Raw genomic sequence first — 19,596 nt, forward strand, 5'->3', positions numbered from 1 at the left:
TCCAATATATACATGTTTTTATTTTTATTTCTGCAAGTGTACAGTTCAGTGACTGAGGGAAGGTGATATTCATTGATAAATGACAGTAAATGGAAAGCAACATGGAGGGGTGAGGGGGCGTAAAAGCATCAATAATAAAATTGTGAGTGCGTAGATCCCCGTTTACTTCTTCATCTCCAGGATTCCACTTCCTGGCCCGCGCTTCTTCGCACTGCAGATGTTACAAAACTGCACCCCAGGAATCTGAAACAGAAAAGAGGGAAAAGGTACAGGAGTGTCAATAGGTTACGTTTGAGATGCTCAGATAAAATAAAGCCTGGAGAAAGATAACCATGTAACAAAATAAATGATTTAATGTGTTGTGTAAAGAGTTACACATATTAAAAGGGAAGTTACTTACTGTTCCTGAAGATGGTAAACATTCCTTGTGAAACATGTGTCTGCAGTGAAACACCACCACACTGAAGGGTTTGGCCATGTCTGAAACACAGGTGGGAAGCAGAAAAAATAGCAAAGAATTACTTTCAAATGCAATACAACAGTAACATACTTGGATACAACAAGAAAGGAAACCCACCTGATGGTAATATTGTAGCATGACACGATTCGCAAATGTTCTCCTCTGAAAATAAAACCAACACTTGTGTGAGTACAGTTTCAAAATGACTTAATCTCCGCTGCTTCTGCAGGAACGCAGAGAAAGTGCACCCACCGTCGACCCGGACTCCTCTCATCTGTGTTCGGTGCATCTTCTGGAGCAGAGAGAGGGAGTCGGCCACCAGGATCTTCTTACATCCTTCCCTCAGAAGGATCTAAGAAACGAGAAAACAAAATCTGGTCAGTAAAAAAATAAATTCAAAATCTTAAAAAAAAAAAGTAAGGCAGAGCAAGGAATTCAAATTAATAAATTAATTCATAAAATGTCTTATTTCCACCTCTAAAATCACCCCAATAATTGCTAGAGTGATTTAAAAACAGAGCTACTGAGGTTGTACGATCCACATAAATGGTCCTTTCCCCCGAATATAATGTCCTTCTTATTATAACTGTATATTAATATAGTAAGAAATATTCAGTAATCTTTCTGTGTTTGTAAATACATGTTTTGTTCAACTTAGATTAAACCTGCAGCAGGATATATAAATGGATCTCTTGATTTCATTTGTTGATTTTTAAAAATTGTAATGTAACCCCCAACTGACAATACTGGTGCCTGTGATGGCAACCCATACTTGTGCATTCAATTATTTATTGCTGCTTATTATCTGCCTTGATCTCTTCATCCTTTTTATCTTTTATTTCAACTGAATACAAGCTATACTAGTGTTTAAAGCTGCACTACTACTACTTTATTCATCTGTAAACTGTTCAAACTGATTTAATTTCTTCATTATAGAGATTTAAAGGGAAAAAAAGTCATCAAAGAGAAACATGTCTAACCTGCAGATTGTAGTCCTGGAGGATTTTCACTAGTGAATCTCTGAGGTTTGGGATCTCCATGCCCTCCTTAATGCGATGGATGAGCAGAATGGGATCCACATGAGTACCAATGTTATTCAGGAGGCCGGTGATGAATGCTGGGGAGACAAAAGCAGACAGATAGAGACAAAGAAGTAAAGTGGGAAAATGACAAAGAAAGACCGAATCAAAAAAATGACAGGGTCATTAGGAGACAGAATCATACGTGGTTTGTCAATGGAGTAAGAGATGAGATCCTCCCAGAGCTCTGCATCGTCCTGATCTTTGGCAAACTCTATGGCCTTGTCCACGTCCTCCAGCTCCTCCATGATCATCTGCAGCGCTCGTCTGCAGTTCCCCATCCTGCCTGGGAGCCAACATGCTGGATTAGTTTCCTTGTAATCATTTTAAAAACACACTTAAAATAGGAAAACAGACCTTAACACTTACTGAGCAGGAAGACAGTCTCCTCTACAAAGTTCCTCTGCTGACAAACCTCGAGAGCCTGACAGAAAAAGAAGAGACAACATAAATGATGTCTTGTAGCTACTGGAAATTTGAATGTTTAGTAGGATGACATTGTACCTTTTCAAGTGGGCAGTGTGTGCTATCTCTCAGGAAAGGTAAGAGATTTGGCCGGTCATACTCGGCATACAGACCAATCTGTCTCTCGTGATATTTTTGGCCTTTGTGGTGGTCCCGCTTGAACAGTTTATGGAGGTACTGTGGGGAAAAGATGACGCAAATCAGTTCTGGATTAAACTCTGAGAGTTATTATGATTGTATTCAAAGTTATCTCAACTTACCACATGCAGAAGCTCGGGCCTGTCTGCTAGTTCTTCCACCACCCTGTCTGTCTATCAGAGGAGAGAAGAGAAACAGGATCAGTGAGCAGTAGCTTTTCATCACATCTTTAATAAAAGACAGAGAGAAGACAGGAACACTTACTGATAGCTTATCTTCATTGTCCAGAAGCATGTCGACAGCTTTCTGACAATGTAAATTTAGATGTGTTACTAAACATCGAAATGAAAAATTAAACATGACAATATGGCGTGAATCCTTTCTTACTTGTTGTAATGTTTTTAGACTTTTACCTCCTTGTCAAAGTCCATGAGGAGGACGATCTTGTCCTCTATGGAGGAGAAAAGGTTGTGTTTGTGGATCAGCTGGTAAACATCTTTGTGCCTCAGCCTCAGGTAGATTTCTAAAGCTCTGTCGTACCGCTGGTCGTACGTGTACCTGCAACGGCACCACAGACCAACAAGTTACTTTTAAAAATTTAATTTTGTGTAATTTTCACTGTCATTGAAAGGATTACTCCTTCAGCCCTACAGGTCGTTCAGTGAATACATATTTGCAGACAAATATTGTGAAACCAAGCGTTGTTCAGATACACAGAACTTAAAACTCCAGTCTAGATCTTAGAGTTTCAAAAAATTACCAAATAATTGACAAAGAATTTCATACACCTGTGTATAAAATGATGCACAATGCATAAACTTTATTTTGAGTATTTCCCCCAATATTGATTCAATTGGTTGAGTAATGCACAAGTTAAGATCACTCACAGTTCAGCCAACGTGGTGAGCAAGGTTCTGTTGGTGGGGTCCCTCTTCAGGTGATCGCTGACTGCCTGAACAATGGCCATGTTATTATAAAGCTCTCCAGGCCATTCCCGGATCAGTGTGGCAAAACCCTTTGTGGACAGCACAGAAACCATTAAGCTGATGATCAACCAGTGGATTAACACTGGATTTGTCACATGATGAAAAGACTATTAAGGGACAAAGTACCTCATAGTCAGTTTTGAGAAAGTCATGCAAGATCATTTCATAAATGGCCGGTCTGAGACGCAGATCCCCTCTGGGCAAATACTGACTGATGGCCTGAAATTGGAGAGAGGTGGAGTTATATTGAGAATAGTGATTAGAGACCAATACTGGAAGAAAGACAAAACATTTGCATCATCGATTCCTAACCATAATCACTTCAGTAATTAACGGTAAGTTCTATAAACCAACAGTCCCCCAACAGTCCCCCCTGAACCTACCTTCAACTGTCCGATGGTCTTAAACCTGTACACTTCATTTTCCCATAGTTCCATGTTTTTTCCAAGAACCTTTTGACACTTCCTGAATTAGAATAAGCACATGAATCATTCAGATGAAACTAAAACGATTCTGGCTTTTTGACTTTGTTAGCAGTGGACATGCTTGTGGCTATAGAGTCACGTTAACGAATAAAGAATGTTATACATGACATTAACATACAGTGTATTAACTATATGGGCTTTGTGCTTAAAAGGAAATTGTAATTTGACCAAAAAAAAAAACCCACTAACTCAAGGTCCACAAAGTGTGTATGTAGGTAATTGAATTATCATCTAATCCATTCAGTAACCGATGTAATTCTAGCGAAAATAAGTTTGGATTATGTTTAAGTGTTTTATTCTTTCTACAGTTTTAAAATAAAGACATGAGTGAAACATTCTGCTTAACACTTAAAATAGAAGGTTTCTGTAATATGGACTCTGGAGATTAAAAGACACATAGTTGTTCAGATATCAGGCACACACACACACACACACACACACACACACACACACACACACACACACACACACACACACACACACACACACACACACACACACACACACACACACACACACACACACACACACACACACACACACACACACACACACACACACACACACACACACACACACACACCTACCTCGCAGCACTGTCATAGTCTCCTTTTTCCACTAAGTGATTGATGTAAGCCATCCCAATTTTCTGAACGTCGTGTCTCTTGATGTTTTTGAAACTGATCTCTGCAGCCATCAGAGCCTCCTGTCACAGTTAAACCACAGTAACAGGACACACAGTCAAAACTATAGAATTGTGGACCGTAACCTTTTGCAACATTCATAAAATTCAACAACACAAACCTCATATTTCTTCTTTTCGAGTAGCCAATCGATATGGTCATCCTGGTCTCGCTCCTTGGCCACGACGATGTCTTTGGGACTGATGATGTAGAAGAGCGACTCTCCCTCAGAATGTTCTGTTAATGGAAATACATTTATGCCTCTGTGTATTGTGCATTACAGCTGACATTTGATGGTCGATGCATAACGAAATCAGAGGGCAGTAAAAGGCTGCGTGACATTTCTCTGAGGGCTGTATTTTATTGTCTCACCGAGGCGGTAGTCTCTGCACTCGTTGTCTTGGAAGTTGCGCACGGTCAGCGCGTCTGAAGAGATCTCCTCGCAGCTCTCAGGGAGAGGCTGGATGATGTCGAGACGAGGCCGCGCACGGAACTCTTCAACCTGCACACACAAATACTCACACAATGAGTACAACTCCTGTACCATATGTACCCCTTTAATATATGTAAAAGAAGTATCATTACCATGTGATCAGAGTTCTCCTTCACAAAGTAAAGGGTGACAAGCTGATCTGCCAGCGGGGCCAGGCCACTGATGAAGAACTCGGTCTCAAATGCAGACACTGTTTGACAAAGAGAAGCCAAACAAAACAATTAAAATACATTATCCTCTTGTTATAGTGCATTTAATCCATATGTAAGTCGGGAGTGGTAACATCCGGATAGTCTAGTCATGGGTACAATTTTGACTTGACAACCCAAGAAAAATATGAGGTCTACTGTTTTACTGTATTGACTTCTGCTACTCTCCTTGTTGTTAAAATGTTACACATCATTATCACCAAAACAAGTTCCTGTGCATTTATCATAGCAGGTAGATAAAGTGACGTAATCACACTTTTATAATACAACTTTGATTTTAGTTAATTTGTTTTAGTATTATTCTATCTAGTTGTTTTTAACCACTGTGTTTTAATCCCATCTCATCTAGCTTGATCCTTGCTTTATGTTGTATTTAATTTCACTATTGCGGTTGCCTGTTCTGGCTTTATGTTGTAAAGCACGTTCTAAACTTGGTTTAGAGACGTGCTCTATAAATAAAGTTGATTATTATATAGTTTATTATAGTGTGCAGTGGATTTTATACCTATTTCCACATAGCGGCTGGGCAGATCTCTCATTTCAGTAGGATTTCTTTCTTTCACAACACAAATCTGAGGAGAAATAAGAAAATTACAGAAATTCTAAAACACTGGAATAGCTAGTGTCTGATAGGAGTTTAAATAGATAAGAAGCAAACCTTAATGGAAGAACCCCAGCCAACAATGAGAGAGCTGTTGTCCTTCCAACACAGGCTGCAAGGGTACATGTCAGGCCTCAGACTGACATTATCCCGCAGCACGTTTGTGATCCGCTGTTTTGTACCAATATCATAGATTTTAACACCCTAAAATAAATCAGGAAAAAAAGATTATTATTATTATTATTAATTATTATTATTATTATTATTATTATTATATATATATATATATATATATATTTTTTTTTTCCAATATTGTACTTTTCATTGAGGTCTGTGACTGATCACTCACCACATTGTTGGCCCAGGCAATGAGGTTAGCTCTCCACTGGATTGCAGTGATTGAGCCCTCGCCTTCATGTAGCACAGACGTCTTCCAGCGATTCAACCAGTTTCTTTCATACAGGAGCAGCTTTGAGAAAGAAAAACAAGATAACATTTAATTCTCCACAGTTTGTAGTGTGCAGTTGTGCAGCCTGGTCTACAGAGGGCAGTAGATGAACAGCACATTGCACAATGAATAGCCAGTCAGGAGCTGTGTCTGGTAAAAGGGTGAAACTGCCTTAAAGATTTAACCTAAACTGGAGGGAACTTTGTTCACGCTGCAAACGATGAAGTAAAGCCAGATTTGAGTCCTTACATGAAGCTCTTAATTCCACTTCAGAGCATTTAGGCACAAAGACAATGAAGACAGATTGTTCATTATACTCCATCTAAGTGAGAATACTTCACATTAGCTTCACATTCAGTGGTGGGAGAAGTCATTTTGCAGTTTCACATGGTCGATGTGATTTCCAAGTGTAAAAGCCATCAAGTAAAAGGGTTGAAAACTTGATGCATCACAAGCATGATTTCACACATCCTTCTTCTTCTCATTATAATGGTTACGGCTTTTTTAGGATACACACCATTTATTGTAGTGCCTGTGTGTGGCGTAAAGTATAGAAACAAGTATTGAAAGACAAATTCATCATTGCTTCATGTGATGTATATTTACTGTCTCACAGAGGTGTGGAAGCTCAGCGAGTGTTGTGTTTTTAACCACAATGCAATGTGGTGTAAAAGCGGCCGCAGGACCACTTCATCAATTGCAGTTTAATGTTCAGACCTTGTATTGTACATGCTGTCGAGGACAAAGCCTGTCATTCACATTCCCTGCATTGCTACTGTCCTGCTACTAAGGATGCCGAGAGAAGGTTGTATCGGCTCTTTAATTCAGCAGTTGGGCTATGTTAATAAACAGTTTGCTCTACAAAGAGATGATATGACAAAAGAACTGCGGAGACAAAATTGAATTTCCTTTGACAGGATGTGGCTCCCGTTGAGGCTTATTGATTTTCATCACAGGCACATTGTGGAGGCCCTCACAACTTGGAACAGAGAGGAATCAGCGGCAATTGAAAGAAAATGGCAAAGTAACACTAACAATGGGGTTTCATAAAAAGTTGTTTTTCCTCACCCCTGTTGTATAAATGTCAGTATACTTTATTTATGGATGGCTTTGCAATGACGCTACTTCCTAACAGTTTATAGTTGTGTGTACAGTAATTGGCACGTGGTAATATGTAGGTGGTTTTACTTCCGAAAAACAATATGACAAATCTAACGCCTAAGATAGTTTTCACCTTCCACGGTGACATACCTGCCAGAGAAGACTTTCAGGAAAGAGATCACTGTATGCGCCCGAAAATCCTAAGACTATGTACCCTCTTGATAATGACATCTTTTTGCCGTGCTTGTGAAGCATTGCCTTTCAAACACTGTTGAGCGAACAGCACTTTGCGAAAATGGGCAGCTCTCCCGAGAGCACTCCAGCAAAGAGACAGAAAACTAAGAGCCTTTCACAACAGACAAAGGCCTGTGCATCAGCGTCAGCCAGGCCAAAGTGAGAAGGTTTGCAAGATTCGGTTTGGCCCGGATGCAATCAGGATGAATCATTGTTGCAGGAAATGGCGAAAACTGTACATAATGACTGCACGAGTAAAAAATACTACTCAAACCTACCTTGTTGCCCCCAGTAACAAACTGTTTGTAGTTTGATCTGGTGAACTGAGGGTGTAATGCTACCACCTAAAAGAACAATACAAGAGTGAAAGATTAGACTATAGAGTTTCAGAATTAGATTTTTCATTTTGTTAGACGCAGGTAATACTGCAGCAACAGATGCATGCTAGGGCTCTTACGTTTTCAGAAAATTTGATATCAACTTACTTTGATGGGACAGTCAAAGTTCTCATGGAAGCCCTCTCTTGTATAGAGACCAAACACTTGAACCTGAAACAAAGATGAGACGGCAGAACGGCAAGCAAAGGTGAATAACTCAAAATCTCTCCTTTAATTGCTGCCTCAGCAACTATCTGAGGCCAGCGGGGGGAATTGTTGTCAGAAAATACTTTGATTGGCTCCCTACTTCTCAGCTGGGTCACCAATTAGTGGACAAGTTGATTCTTTGAACCCCGCAGGGTTTAGAAACAGAAGTCCTCATCTTGGACACGACCACAGCCTCAGTTGGCTACAACAAGCCCTAATGTACCATTAGAGTACATGACACCCAGTTTCTCTTCACCAGAGGCCCCCCCCCTTTTTTTTTTTTAAGTAGAGGAATAATATAAAACTCTGATGCAATCTTCTTTTTTGAACCGCACCAGCGATTAAGGATTAAGTTAGATTTTCAAAGGATTAACAGCCAACTGAATTGGTTAAGGGCAAACAATTGGTGTAGCATTGGTTTTAATTGTCTGCTCCACTTTTTTGTGCGACAAGATCTTGTTTTTGCCACCAGAGTGCTAGAAGTAGGGGGAAGGTGATATCAGAGAGCATATCTTGACTGTGAAATCCATGAAGGATGGTGGTAATGATGAGAAGAGACAAGATAACAGCAAGGTGGCGAACACCATAGATGGCTGATGGCTGACTGACAGCTCGACGGATCTGAGTCCTTTACCCTACTATTCTAAATAGGTACAGCTTTTTATAAATTCACACTTCATGAAAACAATATATGTGTAGATATGTTGAAGATTAAACTTTAGGTTATTGCTCTGACTGTGGAAGAACTGCCTTCTGAAAATTCACTACCAAACACCTCAATTTCCACATCCTTAGCATAAAGTTCAACACTGATAAGATGAGTTCTATATGAATCTGAGGATGAATTATGAAAGATGAAAAACACTGATTTTTATTTTATTTGCTTTAGCACCAAGGATCAGTAACCAGCGGCGATGAGCAGAAAGATCTCACCTTCCCATCCTCGGAGCAAATGCCCACATGCTCTCCACTTTCATCCAGACTGATCTGGTTGATCTTCACTGAACTCTGCGGAGACACAATATCATGGCATCTTTTTTTAGAGGTGGGTGAATATCTTTGTGGCTGGCAAAATGCTGGTGGCTGACATTTTACCCCATTAAGTGAAATGCCAGAAAAAGGGAAAGGCAAAAAATTTGAGTATGTAATGGATGCTTAGTCCCGTATGTGTCAATGCACAGAGCATGGCATTAATGCTGTGAAGGTTAGGGGGTCCCAACTCAGTGCTGATGCTTTTAAAGTTTACACATTCATGACACTATGGGGCTATTTAGATAAAAGGATCAACCAAATGGCATAAATTACAGCAAATGTTACTTAAAAACCATCCCTAAGGGATTGACTGTGCATCTGTGGAGAAAAAGTTTTTGCTTACCATATACAATTTCTCCAGTACATTTAGACCACCTGGGTATTTAGTACGCATATTAAATCCTTTTCTGCTTTCCGATGAATTCTGACCGGTTCATTTTAAAACTGACACTACAGTTAGAAGCATGAGTGCAGGTACGTTAATTGTAAAACGGCTAAATCAGCCTTGATTACTGAATTTTTGTTTTGTCTTGCAAATGAAATTATTGTTTAGAACTCATTCCCTCCAGATGAAGTGAGCAGAAATGTATGGTGAAAGTAAAACAGTGGGATTAAATCAGATGCAAAATCACTGCTGGGTATAAAATGTCTCCTAAAGCATCCCTATGGGATCTAATATTAATGTCCCAAACCATTAAATGGTGTATGTAAAAGAAACTTGTGCTTCTACTATGTTTTAGAGAAAATATTGATATGAGGACTGTTAAAGGAATAGCTCGACATTTTGGGAAATATGCTTATTTGCTTTGTTGCAAATCGTTGGATGAGAAGACTGATACAAATCTCACGTGTCTTAAATATTAGGCCACAGCCAGCATTTGATTAGCTTAGCTTAACAGGTATAATGCTGCATGTTTACCATCATAGTTGAGCATGTTAGCATGCTAACATTTGTTAATTACCATTACACACAAAGTACAGCTAAGGCTGATGGGAATGTCATTAGTTTTGCAGGTTATTTGGTCAAAAGTCTGAGACAAATCAAAATGTTGACCTGATTATGGCGCTAGATGAAAAGTCAGGGGATCACAAAAGTGATTATAATTCATCCTGAGGGGAACATGAATGTCTGTAAATGGACTGGACAGCATTTTTATATAGCGCCTTTGTACCTTACCGTTCAAAGCGCTTTACAATTTGCCTCTCATTCACACACACATTCATACGCCGACGCTGCCATGCAAGGCACTGGCCTGCCATCGGGAGCAACTTAGGGTTCAGGGTCTTGCTCAAGGACACTTTGACATGCGGACAGGACGAGCCGGAGATGGAACTGCCAACCAGTACTAAATTTCATGGTATCCAACCATCCAATTTACTCAAAACCACAAATGTCAGCCTGATTGTTGCCCTACAGTAAAAACATTATTTAGGTTAATAGTAATAATACATAATTACTAAGTCTAGCATTAGTCTTTAACATGACTAAAAGGTTAATCACAGTAGTCCTAATGAATTTCATTATTATAATCTTAAAGGATTATAATGTACTCACAATTTCAAACTTCTGAGTTACATTTCCTTGGATGTCCAGCAGGAAGACCTTCCCAAAATGAGTACCTAGGGCAAGAAACTGAGAAGGGACAAATGTAATGTAAATTAAACCAGAAGACACGTGAAACAAATTCAAGATTATGGAGAGAAAAAAAATCTTGTGCTGACGAAGGCTGTGGAAGAGGATAAAAATAAATAAATAAAACACTTCCTGGAGCTGGAGCGACATGAGCAGAGTGGGGATTGGGTGGGCTTGAAGGCAAAACTGTGAAATTGCAGGGGGTGGAAAAGCCCTATTTATTAAAGCATACAGTGTGAAATGGCATTTTTTTTTCGCGTCAAATTAAAATGCTTAAGCATAATAAATGCACTGTACATCTGACTTCTTCCCATGCTCCCCATGCAACCCAATCACCTCCCTGTCCAGGACAGAGCTATTATTTCTACTGAGCAGCAACTGGTTTCTGTGTTTTGTGCTTCAGCAAAAGTGCATGTGTGCATATATGTGTGTGTATGTGAGTCCACTGGGACAAAAAAAATTATAGAAACTGGGGGCTTTTGGCATTAGATTAAGTGTGTGTTCTTCCACCCCAGCCCCTGCTCCATGCCCTCCTCCTAATCCCCCTCCCTTCAAGACCAGCATGTGGATGTGCGGCAAGCCCACCATGCTTCAGTGCAGTCTATAATGAAATGCTTATATTTACAGGCACAGCTGAGCATGTCAGACAGAGCCCCTGCAATCTCCCCAAATAAAATAACCAAAAATAAATAAATAAAGGGTTCAACCTTGTGAGGCGGAGCGACTTTTAAAGGGATTTATCAGAATGGAATTGTTCAAATGAAATTCTGATTCAGACACTTAAAATATGAGGCAACATAAGGCAATATGTGCCTTTGGTGGCTTTAAGGTTGTGGGAGCTTGCCACGATGGAGGGGGCTGGTGTGACCACACAGGTAGCTGAATGGCAGAAGATGCACAAGCACAGAAATCCCAGGAAGAAAGACAGTCAGATCAAATTAAGAATTTCAGCAAAGCAACATATCTCACTGTGGCATGGTTGCTATTTTGAGGTAAAAAAAAAACAACAAAATAAAGTAAAGAAAAAGAGGGGACCAAATTCTCAAAGTAAAAATAAATAAATGAAAATCAATAGCGGTTAATAAAACATCAGGTGAGGAGACATAACTGGGTATGACTTTTGCTCTGCTCAGGCGTGCATGTGTGCTGTTGGTGCCACAACGATTAACCATCTCGCAGAGAGTGGCCCTCAACATATCAACATTGGACAAACAGAGGAGAGGAGTGAAAAATATGTAAGAGTGGGAATGAAAAACAGGAGAAGACAATGGCACCTAGTGTCTTCTGATGTTTTCCCCGAGAGGAAAAGCAGGGAAAGGTGAGAAAAGAATGGGCTGCCATCTCTCAAATGTGTACATAAACAATGTGAAATCTGTACTTGAGATGGGTGGACTTGAGACTGAAATGCCTTTGTGTGTGGTGGATTATAACCTCTACCTTGTCATGGACAGTCATACAGCTGGCTGCATCCTTCTGGAGGATTTCTGTCACCCCATTGGAGAGCCTCTCATACTTCAGCTTGGGCTCCTCCTCGCTGTCCTCCTCCTGGTTGAGAAAGTAGACTTGTAAGATTCGCTCTCACTATAACAATTTTTAGAAGGTATTCATTACAACAGCACAGTGTCCTCTCACAAACACTACAGTCCACAATGTCCTTTGAAAGACATTGACAAAACCCTTCACGCAGTAAACTGAAATATCTCAAGTCATATAAATGCTGTGTTCATTTTTCAAATCAGATCTTTTTTAAAACAAGTGAGAAGAAGTTCAACAAGGGGGTGACATGACTTCCTATACTTTCAACTCAACTTAAAAAGGTGCCCTGTGGAGTTCTTGACCACTAGTGGCGCTATGGAGTAATGTTTTTATGTACAAGGACTTACACATTCTGCCACTGACACTATTCGACGAGTTGAGAGTTGGTGTAACGCTCCAAAAACGTAGTAATGTGTCAACATAGCGTAATTATGGCTCCAATTGCAGTGCTGGACAAGACCCGCCCTTCAATAGCATTTGTGCGCTACGATTGGCACCTTTTAGTCCATCACACATAAAATAAGCTTGAAATAAGCATATTTGTAAGGCAGATCAAAATGGTTAAACATCAGAAAATACAAATCACATCAAAATTATATATATTTATAAAAAAATTATATCACAATGTTCCTCTGCTCATCAGACAAAACCTTTCACAAGTGTGAAACATAACAGACAATGCATATTGATGGTTTTAACTACATTTTGGAAACAGATTTTTGTAAAACCATAACACACTACTATCATGTCATCACAATACAATAGCAGCAACGGCTGATAAACACACCATCACACAGCCCTACATGGTATGATATGATTTAAGGTTTTGTTGCTTTTAGGGGGAAATCACATTCGCATATTTTTGCAAACTCTGGGCAAAATGTACACCAAATTTACCTTCATTTAGGGCTGCAACTAACAATTACTTTCACTATTGATTAACCTGCTCATTATTTTCTTGATTTATCATTTTGTCCATAAAATGTCAGATAATAGTAAAAAATAAAACCTCGTTATAATATCCAGGAACCCAACATGCAAATGTGTTGTATTCCTAACCAAGAGTTTAAAATCTGCAGCAACATTCCTTTAACAATCTGCAGCTAAAAGTAATATGTAACTGATCAATTTTGGGATGCTGGTTTTACATCCACAGTGCCTACCGCTGCCACCGTGTCACTAAGCAAGACACTGAACCCTGCGGCACCACACTAATGGCCAATCCTACATGTATTCTGGCCTCTTCAAAGAAAATCATGTCTTGCATGTGTCTGTCAGAAGATGTATGCACAAAGACAGTTTTCCATTACCTTGCTTGAAGTGCAGCATAAAGTCCTTTTTATTCATTTCTGTTTTATTTTCCGTTTATCCCCAGTGACATACATGAATTTAGTAATTTCATAAAGCAAACTTAAGGTATTCTACTGTGCTACACTTTCCAGCGTGAGCCAACATTTGCGGCCAGTCACAGCCTGAATATTACTCATAATTCAGTTTATAACCAATGCTGCACAGTCTGTGGCTGCCCAGAGTGTGCATCAACTCAAAACATTGTCTGCCATTATGTGCTACTGGGTTGGAGGTGGGGGACAATAGCGTGGAAAAATGTTATTTTCAAAAACAATCCTTTCCCACTCAACAACGCCATATCTAGGCTATTTCCTGTGTATTCTGGTTGTGAGATTTCTGATGCGGGGGCATTTGTCACGGGTTTCAAAGGTGTATCAAACAACAAAGGCAAACTTCATCCCCAGAGAGAAACTACTTGTTTCCAAACTTCTGCCATCTCCTGTAAGTTGCCTTTTGTTTTGTCAACTACTGGGCTGGCCTTTGTGATGTAACCATTTTGGCCATATTCTTTGCCTATTGCCAGTTAAGATAAAACATGCTGCTTTCAAATACTCACTGAAGACAGCACTAGTCACAAACTTACATCCAGGACATGAAAGGAGGACATCCTTTTCAATATTAAGAACATAATGGATCATCCTGCCGCCCACCCCTCCATTTCTTTTTGTCTCAAGCACAAAGTACAGATGGGTGACAGATAATAGGAAAAACCTGAATAAATGAGTAGAGAAACCTGACAACGCAGGTATAATAATGTTAATCCAATGCTTTGGCCTTAACAGTGAGGAGACATGTTAACCAGTGCTCTCCTTAAAGCTGTTCTGGAGGCTTGTGGTGTACCAACAAACCTAAAACACTTTTTTTCTTTAATTTGCCCACACATATTTTGTGCTTTTTAGGACCAAAGTTATTAGATAAAAGCCCATTTTGTGACTATATCTCTTGTAACTTGCGCTTTGTTTTGTCAACTACAGACCTGGTCTTTGTGTTGTTGTTGCCTCTTTGCCTATTGGCAGTTGAGAGACATCAGACTGAACCATTCCGAAGAGTACACCTGTTACAAATGTACATATCCCCCTAAATATTAAAAAGCAATTAATCCACTCCCCCATCCACCTTGGCATATTTTCCCTGACTCATACGCTGCTTAGCATACAGTATGTGCTTTTTGGTAGCACAGCTGTTCTATCAAAGCAAAATTTAAGACACAATTTGGACACACAGTGTATCCTCTATGTTGATTTGACCGTGGTGGCCACCCATGGCAACATTTCTGCCCCCCACGGTATCAGAAATAGGACTGCATTGTTAAGAGTGCATGTCGGAGAACGTTTGTATTTTAGGTGCATTATTTACATGCTAAAGTAGTTAGACTGCATTAATTGTTCGAACCTGCCCCCACTGCTAAAAAAAAATCCTAAAGGAAATACTGACACAATCTCAGGCAACCATTTATTCCGCTTAAAAATGGAACCCTTTCAACTTTAAATTAAAGGGGACCTATTCAGGTTTTTTTTAGCTTAATTTATCTTAACTGAACAGCTTCAGAGTCATTGGAATGGTTGACTTTTTTTCAGGTTGAATGGTGGTTGTCTCGCTTCCCCCTAGCACCTGTGAGCGGAATAAACACCCTTGCAACTAACAAAATTAGGACTGAGCACACATATTGTCAATATATGAAATAATCCTCTGATTAGGATCCAAGTTATGGGTCAGGTACTTCCTTACTAATTATCCTGACTATCCTGATTATATTGGTTCAGTGCTAAAGTGAGGAAGAAGATGTGCAATAAGTCTGTTACTGTATTATTATTATTATTATTATTATTATTATTATTATTATTATGTGTCACCTGTTAAGGGTTTGACCCACTGTACTCCAAAGTTAAAATAAATCCTAATTCCTTGACTACCTGAGGCATCAAAACAAGACCAATCAAAACACTTATATCCAGGCTCATTGCTAGTATTATGTCATAACAAATCAGACTTGTCTGGCCAGATTACAAAGGTGGTGAAGAGCATGCCTTTTACTGTCAAGATACAATTGTTATCCTGCTCATTCCCTCTGTGAGTATGAGAGTGTAGCACACACACACACACACACACACACACACACACACACACACACACACACACACACACACACACACACACACACACACACACACACACACACACACACACACACACTTTATCCAGTAAGCCTGCTGTCAACCAGGTAACAGCAGCAGCAAGACACCAAGCAAGCTACATTATTTTTCGGTATTCTAAGAAAATAACCAGCTGCTTGTAACCACTTGGAGAAGAGACAAAATCCCACAGTCCTGCATGCTTTTGTGAGTTCATGTTCTACAGTACTAAACACATGTGCACAGACAGAAAACAGGATGTAGGAGCTCTTTCTATTTACAAGGCTGGAATTTTCCCCTTTTCCTTTCGCACACTCTTAACGGTTTTCTTCTGAGAGCCCTTCCCTGATATTTCATTCACTTCTCTGCTTCCTATAAACTAAAGACACTCCCCTTCCTGCCAGGCTGATGTATATAGCAATATTTTATTTAGCCTACTTGTGATTCTCAGAAGCACAAAAGTACTGTAAAATGCTGAAGCGCAGTCATAATATCGATGGATCTGGAAAGCTATCTGTAATTCATGAGTGTTTGACACCTCTCAGAACCTGACAAAGATCCTTCCGGGATCAAGCTTGGTTGATAAAGGCTGGCTGTGTATTACAGTCCTTTCAGTAGGCAGCGAGCTTTACTTGGAGTTCAAAAATCACCCATGCTTGACAGAACTATACACACCCCCTGTCATCGACAATATGTTCCTCTTGATGCATTTCTACATCAATATACTGGTGCAAATGCATGACATTTTAAGGTGTAATTTGTTTGCCCTTAACCTCTATATAAACTTTCTCTCACGAGGTCATTTTGCAGGAGAAAGAAATGGCAGTAAAGAGTGACGTTTCTTACCTCAGACTCATCTGTGAATTCCTCACTTTGTTTTCTGCCCTGAATGGAGATAACATTTTGAATGGATTTCAAAAATCGGTCATTAATGCATTAGAATATAATTTAACTCAAACATAGACTTTAGAGAGGGCACTACAGCTACAATGTTTTACTAAGAAAAGGCAAATATATATCAAATCAATGTAAAGCTACAATCAAATCACACACGTAAGCTTTCCACGCCACATTAAACGGTTACATAACAAGCTAAATCAAATCAAAAGGCAGCTGACAGCATTCACAGACCACAACTCCTATTTATTTTCATGTATACACGTATAAAACATCAACATAGGCCAGCTAACGTTAGCATGCTGTGCTTACCTGCTCCTCCACATCCGCCATCGTTATTCGCTGTATCCAAGCAGAATAGTTATATAAAATATCTCAATACGTTTTCAGAGAATACATGTTAAGCGTCCACAATATCGCAATTGGGTTTGCTTGTCAAAAATATCCACTCTACAACAAAGTGATGTTTGTTGTCGAAGCCAGGTCCCTCTGTCATAAGTTAAATCACATGACAATACAAAGCCGTAAAGCATTATGGGTATTGTAGTCGTTCTGGCAGTAGATGCCAACCGTCGAAGAAGAGGAGGTGGCACTAATTAACGACAGGTGAGACCTTTTTTTTTACGTATTTATATTTGCCAAAAGCATTTCCGCTTTTAAAACTAGTTTTTGCTCGGTTTTAACTTAGTTGTTTCACATGTGTTAACATTTGAGACAGTTAACTAGCAAGTTTCTAACGTGTCCGCTTCTTTTTCTCTGGGATAAACCATTTACATTTTTAAAGCAACTTTCCGGAAAAGTGTCCGTTAGCTTCTTTTTCTCTGGGATAAACCATTTACATGTTTACAGTCTTAAACTGCGCCAAGTAGGCTACAGGCAACGTTAGGATGTTTTAACCTCAAATCATATCTTCACAGAGGTTTTATAATGCCAATTTAAACAAGTGGAATAGGTGGATAAAATAGTTGATGGGCGGCTATTGTGATGGAAAAGTAACTACATCTAAGCTTATGTTACTCAAGTATAGTTTTTGAAGTAGGCTACTTTTATGGTAGGCTACTTTACTATTCTTTTTTTTGTTCATTAACGTTATAACGTTACTTCTTCTCTACTACATTTCAGTAAGATCTATTGTAGCCTACTTTGTACCAGGCCCGGTTCTAGACTGAATTGGGGGGGCAGTAAGAGATGTTGGTTGGGCACCAAAAATTAGTGTTAATTCACGGTTTTTGCTGGCTGAGAAGGGCCCCAGGAAATGTTGAGCGTCAAACACTTAATTTCCTGCATTCTAATACATTTTTATGCACCAGTTTATGGCGAAACATCTTTATATGTAAAGTAAAATACAGGTGACAATTTAAAAACAAAACTATGGCCTAATGGAATATAAGGCAGTAAGGGTTTACATCAGGGACCTGAGGCCCGTTTCAGAAAGCAGGTTTAGTGAAAACTCTGAGTTGGTTAACCCTGAGATGAAACTCTGGGTTTTCTGTTTCAGAAAGAGAGGTAACTTAACCTCAGAGTCAGTTACTATGGTAACTGGCCAGTACTACCATAGCAACAGCTTTCCGGGTGGCGTCCATGTTTTTTCTCCGACATGGGCAATAGGGTCCAACTGCAGCTTGCAGCAGTCGCTCACGTCACGCCCCCTGCTCACGCCACGCCCCCTTTGCTCACGCCACGGCCAGGCCCGCCCATTGCCCCTTGTTTTCTTTGCCTTCAAAATAATAAATTTACACGGGCGCACAAAACATACCAGAACCCTTTAAGTGTGGAAGTGACGTCATATCCGAGGTCCGAGTCGGTTCGTTGAGACCTTAATATATATGTCAATGGTTGAGACGTGCGTTCATGGACATCGAAAAAACGTTTTTCCGAGTGAAAACGTCACCATTCACGTAACGTCCTGTGGGAATCAGAGGTGGGAAACTCGGGCTGGATTTTGATAACCGAGTTTCCCAGTTGGTGACGCCTTGTTGACAACTGGCGTTTGATGGAGGCGACTTTGGTTCATTGAACATATTTTAATGACAATAAACTGTTTATTGTGGACAAATGCCTCTGCCAAGAAACATACACAGACATAATATGTTTAAAATTATTCATAAATAGGCCTATGTATAAAAAAACAACACATTATCCGTGTCTTTTCCCGTTCGTTGTCCTGCAGATAACACAAACAAACACTGTTTGGATGCTCGCATAAGAAAACAGCAGAGAATCTTCTGTTATTTTGGCCTCCATGTTTTCACGCACCTGATACTCTAGGCTACGACCAACCGTTGGTGGCAGTCATGCCAAAAGTTGTTATGCTAAACGCCAATATAACAGAAGAAGAAGAACACGCATCCCGACCATGTGAACGCTGCCAGTCGGAAAAACAACGTAACCAGGGGGGCGGTGCCTGTTATTCCGAGGTGGCATGATTGCAGCATAATAGAACGCACCATTAACCTCAGAGTCAGTTACTATGGTAACTGAGTCTGTGAACCTAACCTGGTCGGGAGCAGGTTTTCTTCAAGAAACCTCGAGTTTCTCCCTCTAAGAGAGAGGAGACTGAGAGAAACTGAGAAAAAAAACAACCTGGAGTTTCTCTCAGTCTCCTCCCTCTCAGAGGGAGGATTAACTCATTTCCTCATTCATTCATTCAGTCTGTATCAGGCGCATTTTAATGCAGTTTGTTATCTGCATGAATAAAAAAACGTATGTTTATGTTAGGCATACTATAAAATGTTTTTTTCTCAAAACATTTGTCATGTCCTTTTGTCGACGATCCCGTTGATGAAAAAGCTGTATTAATTCACAGAGAGTTTACGTCGGTATTGAGTCCCGACTATAGATGTATTTTCATTTCCACATAACCGATTTGAGAGGTATTTTTTTCACAGTCCATTAGATATGTAGATACCTTATCCGTCCTCATATCACTAACATCCACCATCGTGGACAGGCTTTAACATCCCAGCAGATTCTTTGTGTCGCATTACGTTTTTTGCAAACGGCAGTTTTCTTTATAACAGTGTAGTGGATCATACTGTAATAGTAAAGCC

General features: G+C 39.8%; 2 protein-coding genes across 2 annotated transcripts in view; one reads left to right on the forward strand and one right to left on the reverse strand.

Annotated features, from left to right (window-relative positions):
• vps41 (VPS41 subunit of HOPS complex) lies at positions 1 to 17,070 on the reverse strand. The gene is made up of 28 exons (XM_039790862.1): positions 16,859 to 17,070; positions 16,496 to 16,534; positions 12,069 to 12,176; positions 10,554 to 10,631; positions 8,900 to 8,974; positions 7,868 to 7,930; positions 7,661 to 7,726; positions 5,949 to 6,068; positions 5,657 to 5,803; positions 5,504 to 5,570; positions 4,882 to 4,979; positions 4,669 to 4,798; positions 4,418 to 4,533; positions 4,201 to 4,319; positions 3,512 to 3,593; positions 3,255 to 3,347; positions 3,030 to 3,157; positions 2,556 to 2,700; positions 2,407 to 2,448; positions 2,265 to 2,315; positions 2,044 to 2,181; positions 1,909 to 1,963; positions 1,685 to 1,825; positions 1,441 to 1,577; positions 713 to 812; positions 578 to 622; positions 401 to 480; positions 1 to 243 (listed from the first exon to the last, which is right to left on the reverse strand). The coding sequence occupies exons 1-28, from the start codon at positions 16,877 to 16,879 to the stop codon at positions 163 to 165; spliced, it is 2,565 nt and encodes an 854-aa protein (XP_039646796.1). The 5' UTR covers positions 16,880 to 17,070; the 3' UTR covers positions 1 to 162.
• A 30-nt stretch (positions 17,071 to 17,100) lies between these two features.
• pou6f2 (POU class 6 homeobox 2) overlaps positions 17,101 to 19,596 on the forward strand; it is a 76,983-nt gene continuing 74,487 nt past the window's right edge. The window contains exon 1 of the mRNA XM_039790863.1: positions 17,101 to 17,152. The gene's annotated coding sequence lies outside the window, so the exon portion shown is untranslated. The remainder of the gene's footprint in view (positions 17,153 to 19,596) is intronic.

This window comes from Perca fluviatilis, chromosome 22, assembly GCF_010015445.1.
Source record: "Perca fluviatilis chromosome 22, GENO_Pfluv_1.0, whole genome shotgun sequence".
NCBI lineage: Eukaryota > Metazoa > Chordata > Actinopteri > Perciformes > Percidae > Perca > Perca fluviatilis.

Bases quoted from the DNA above. Each gene is read 5' to 3' on its own strand.
- vps41 (XM_039790862.1), bottom strand. From the start codon at position 16,879: ATGGCGGATGTGGAGGAGCAG. The intron at 8,975-10,553 runs GTGAGTACATTA...GTGTCTCCGCAG, and splicing joins TAACTCAGAAGTTTGAAATT to AGTTCAGTGAAGATCAACCA. The intron at 3,158-3,254 runs GTACTTTGTCCC...CTGTCCACAAAG, and splicing joins TTCTCAAAACTGACTATGAG to GGTTTTGCCACACTGATCCG.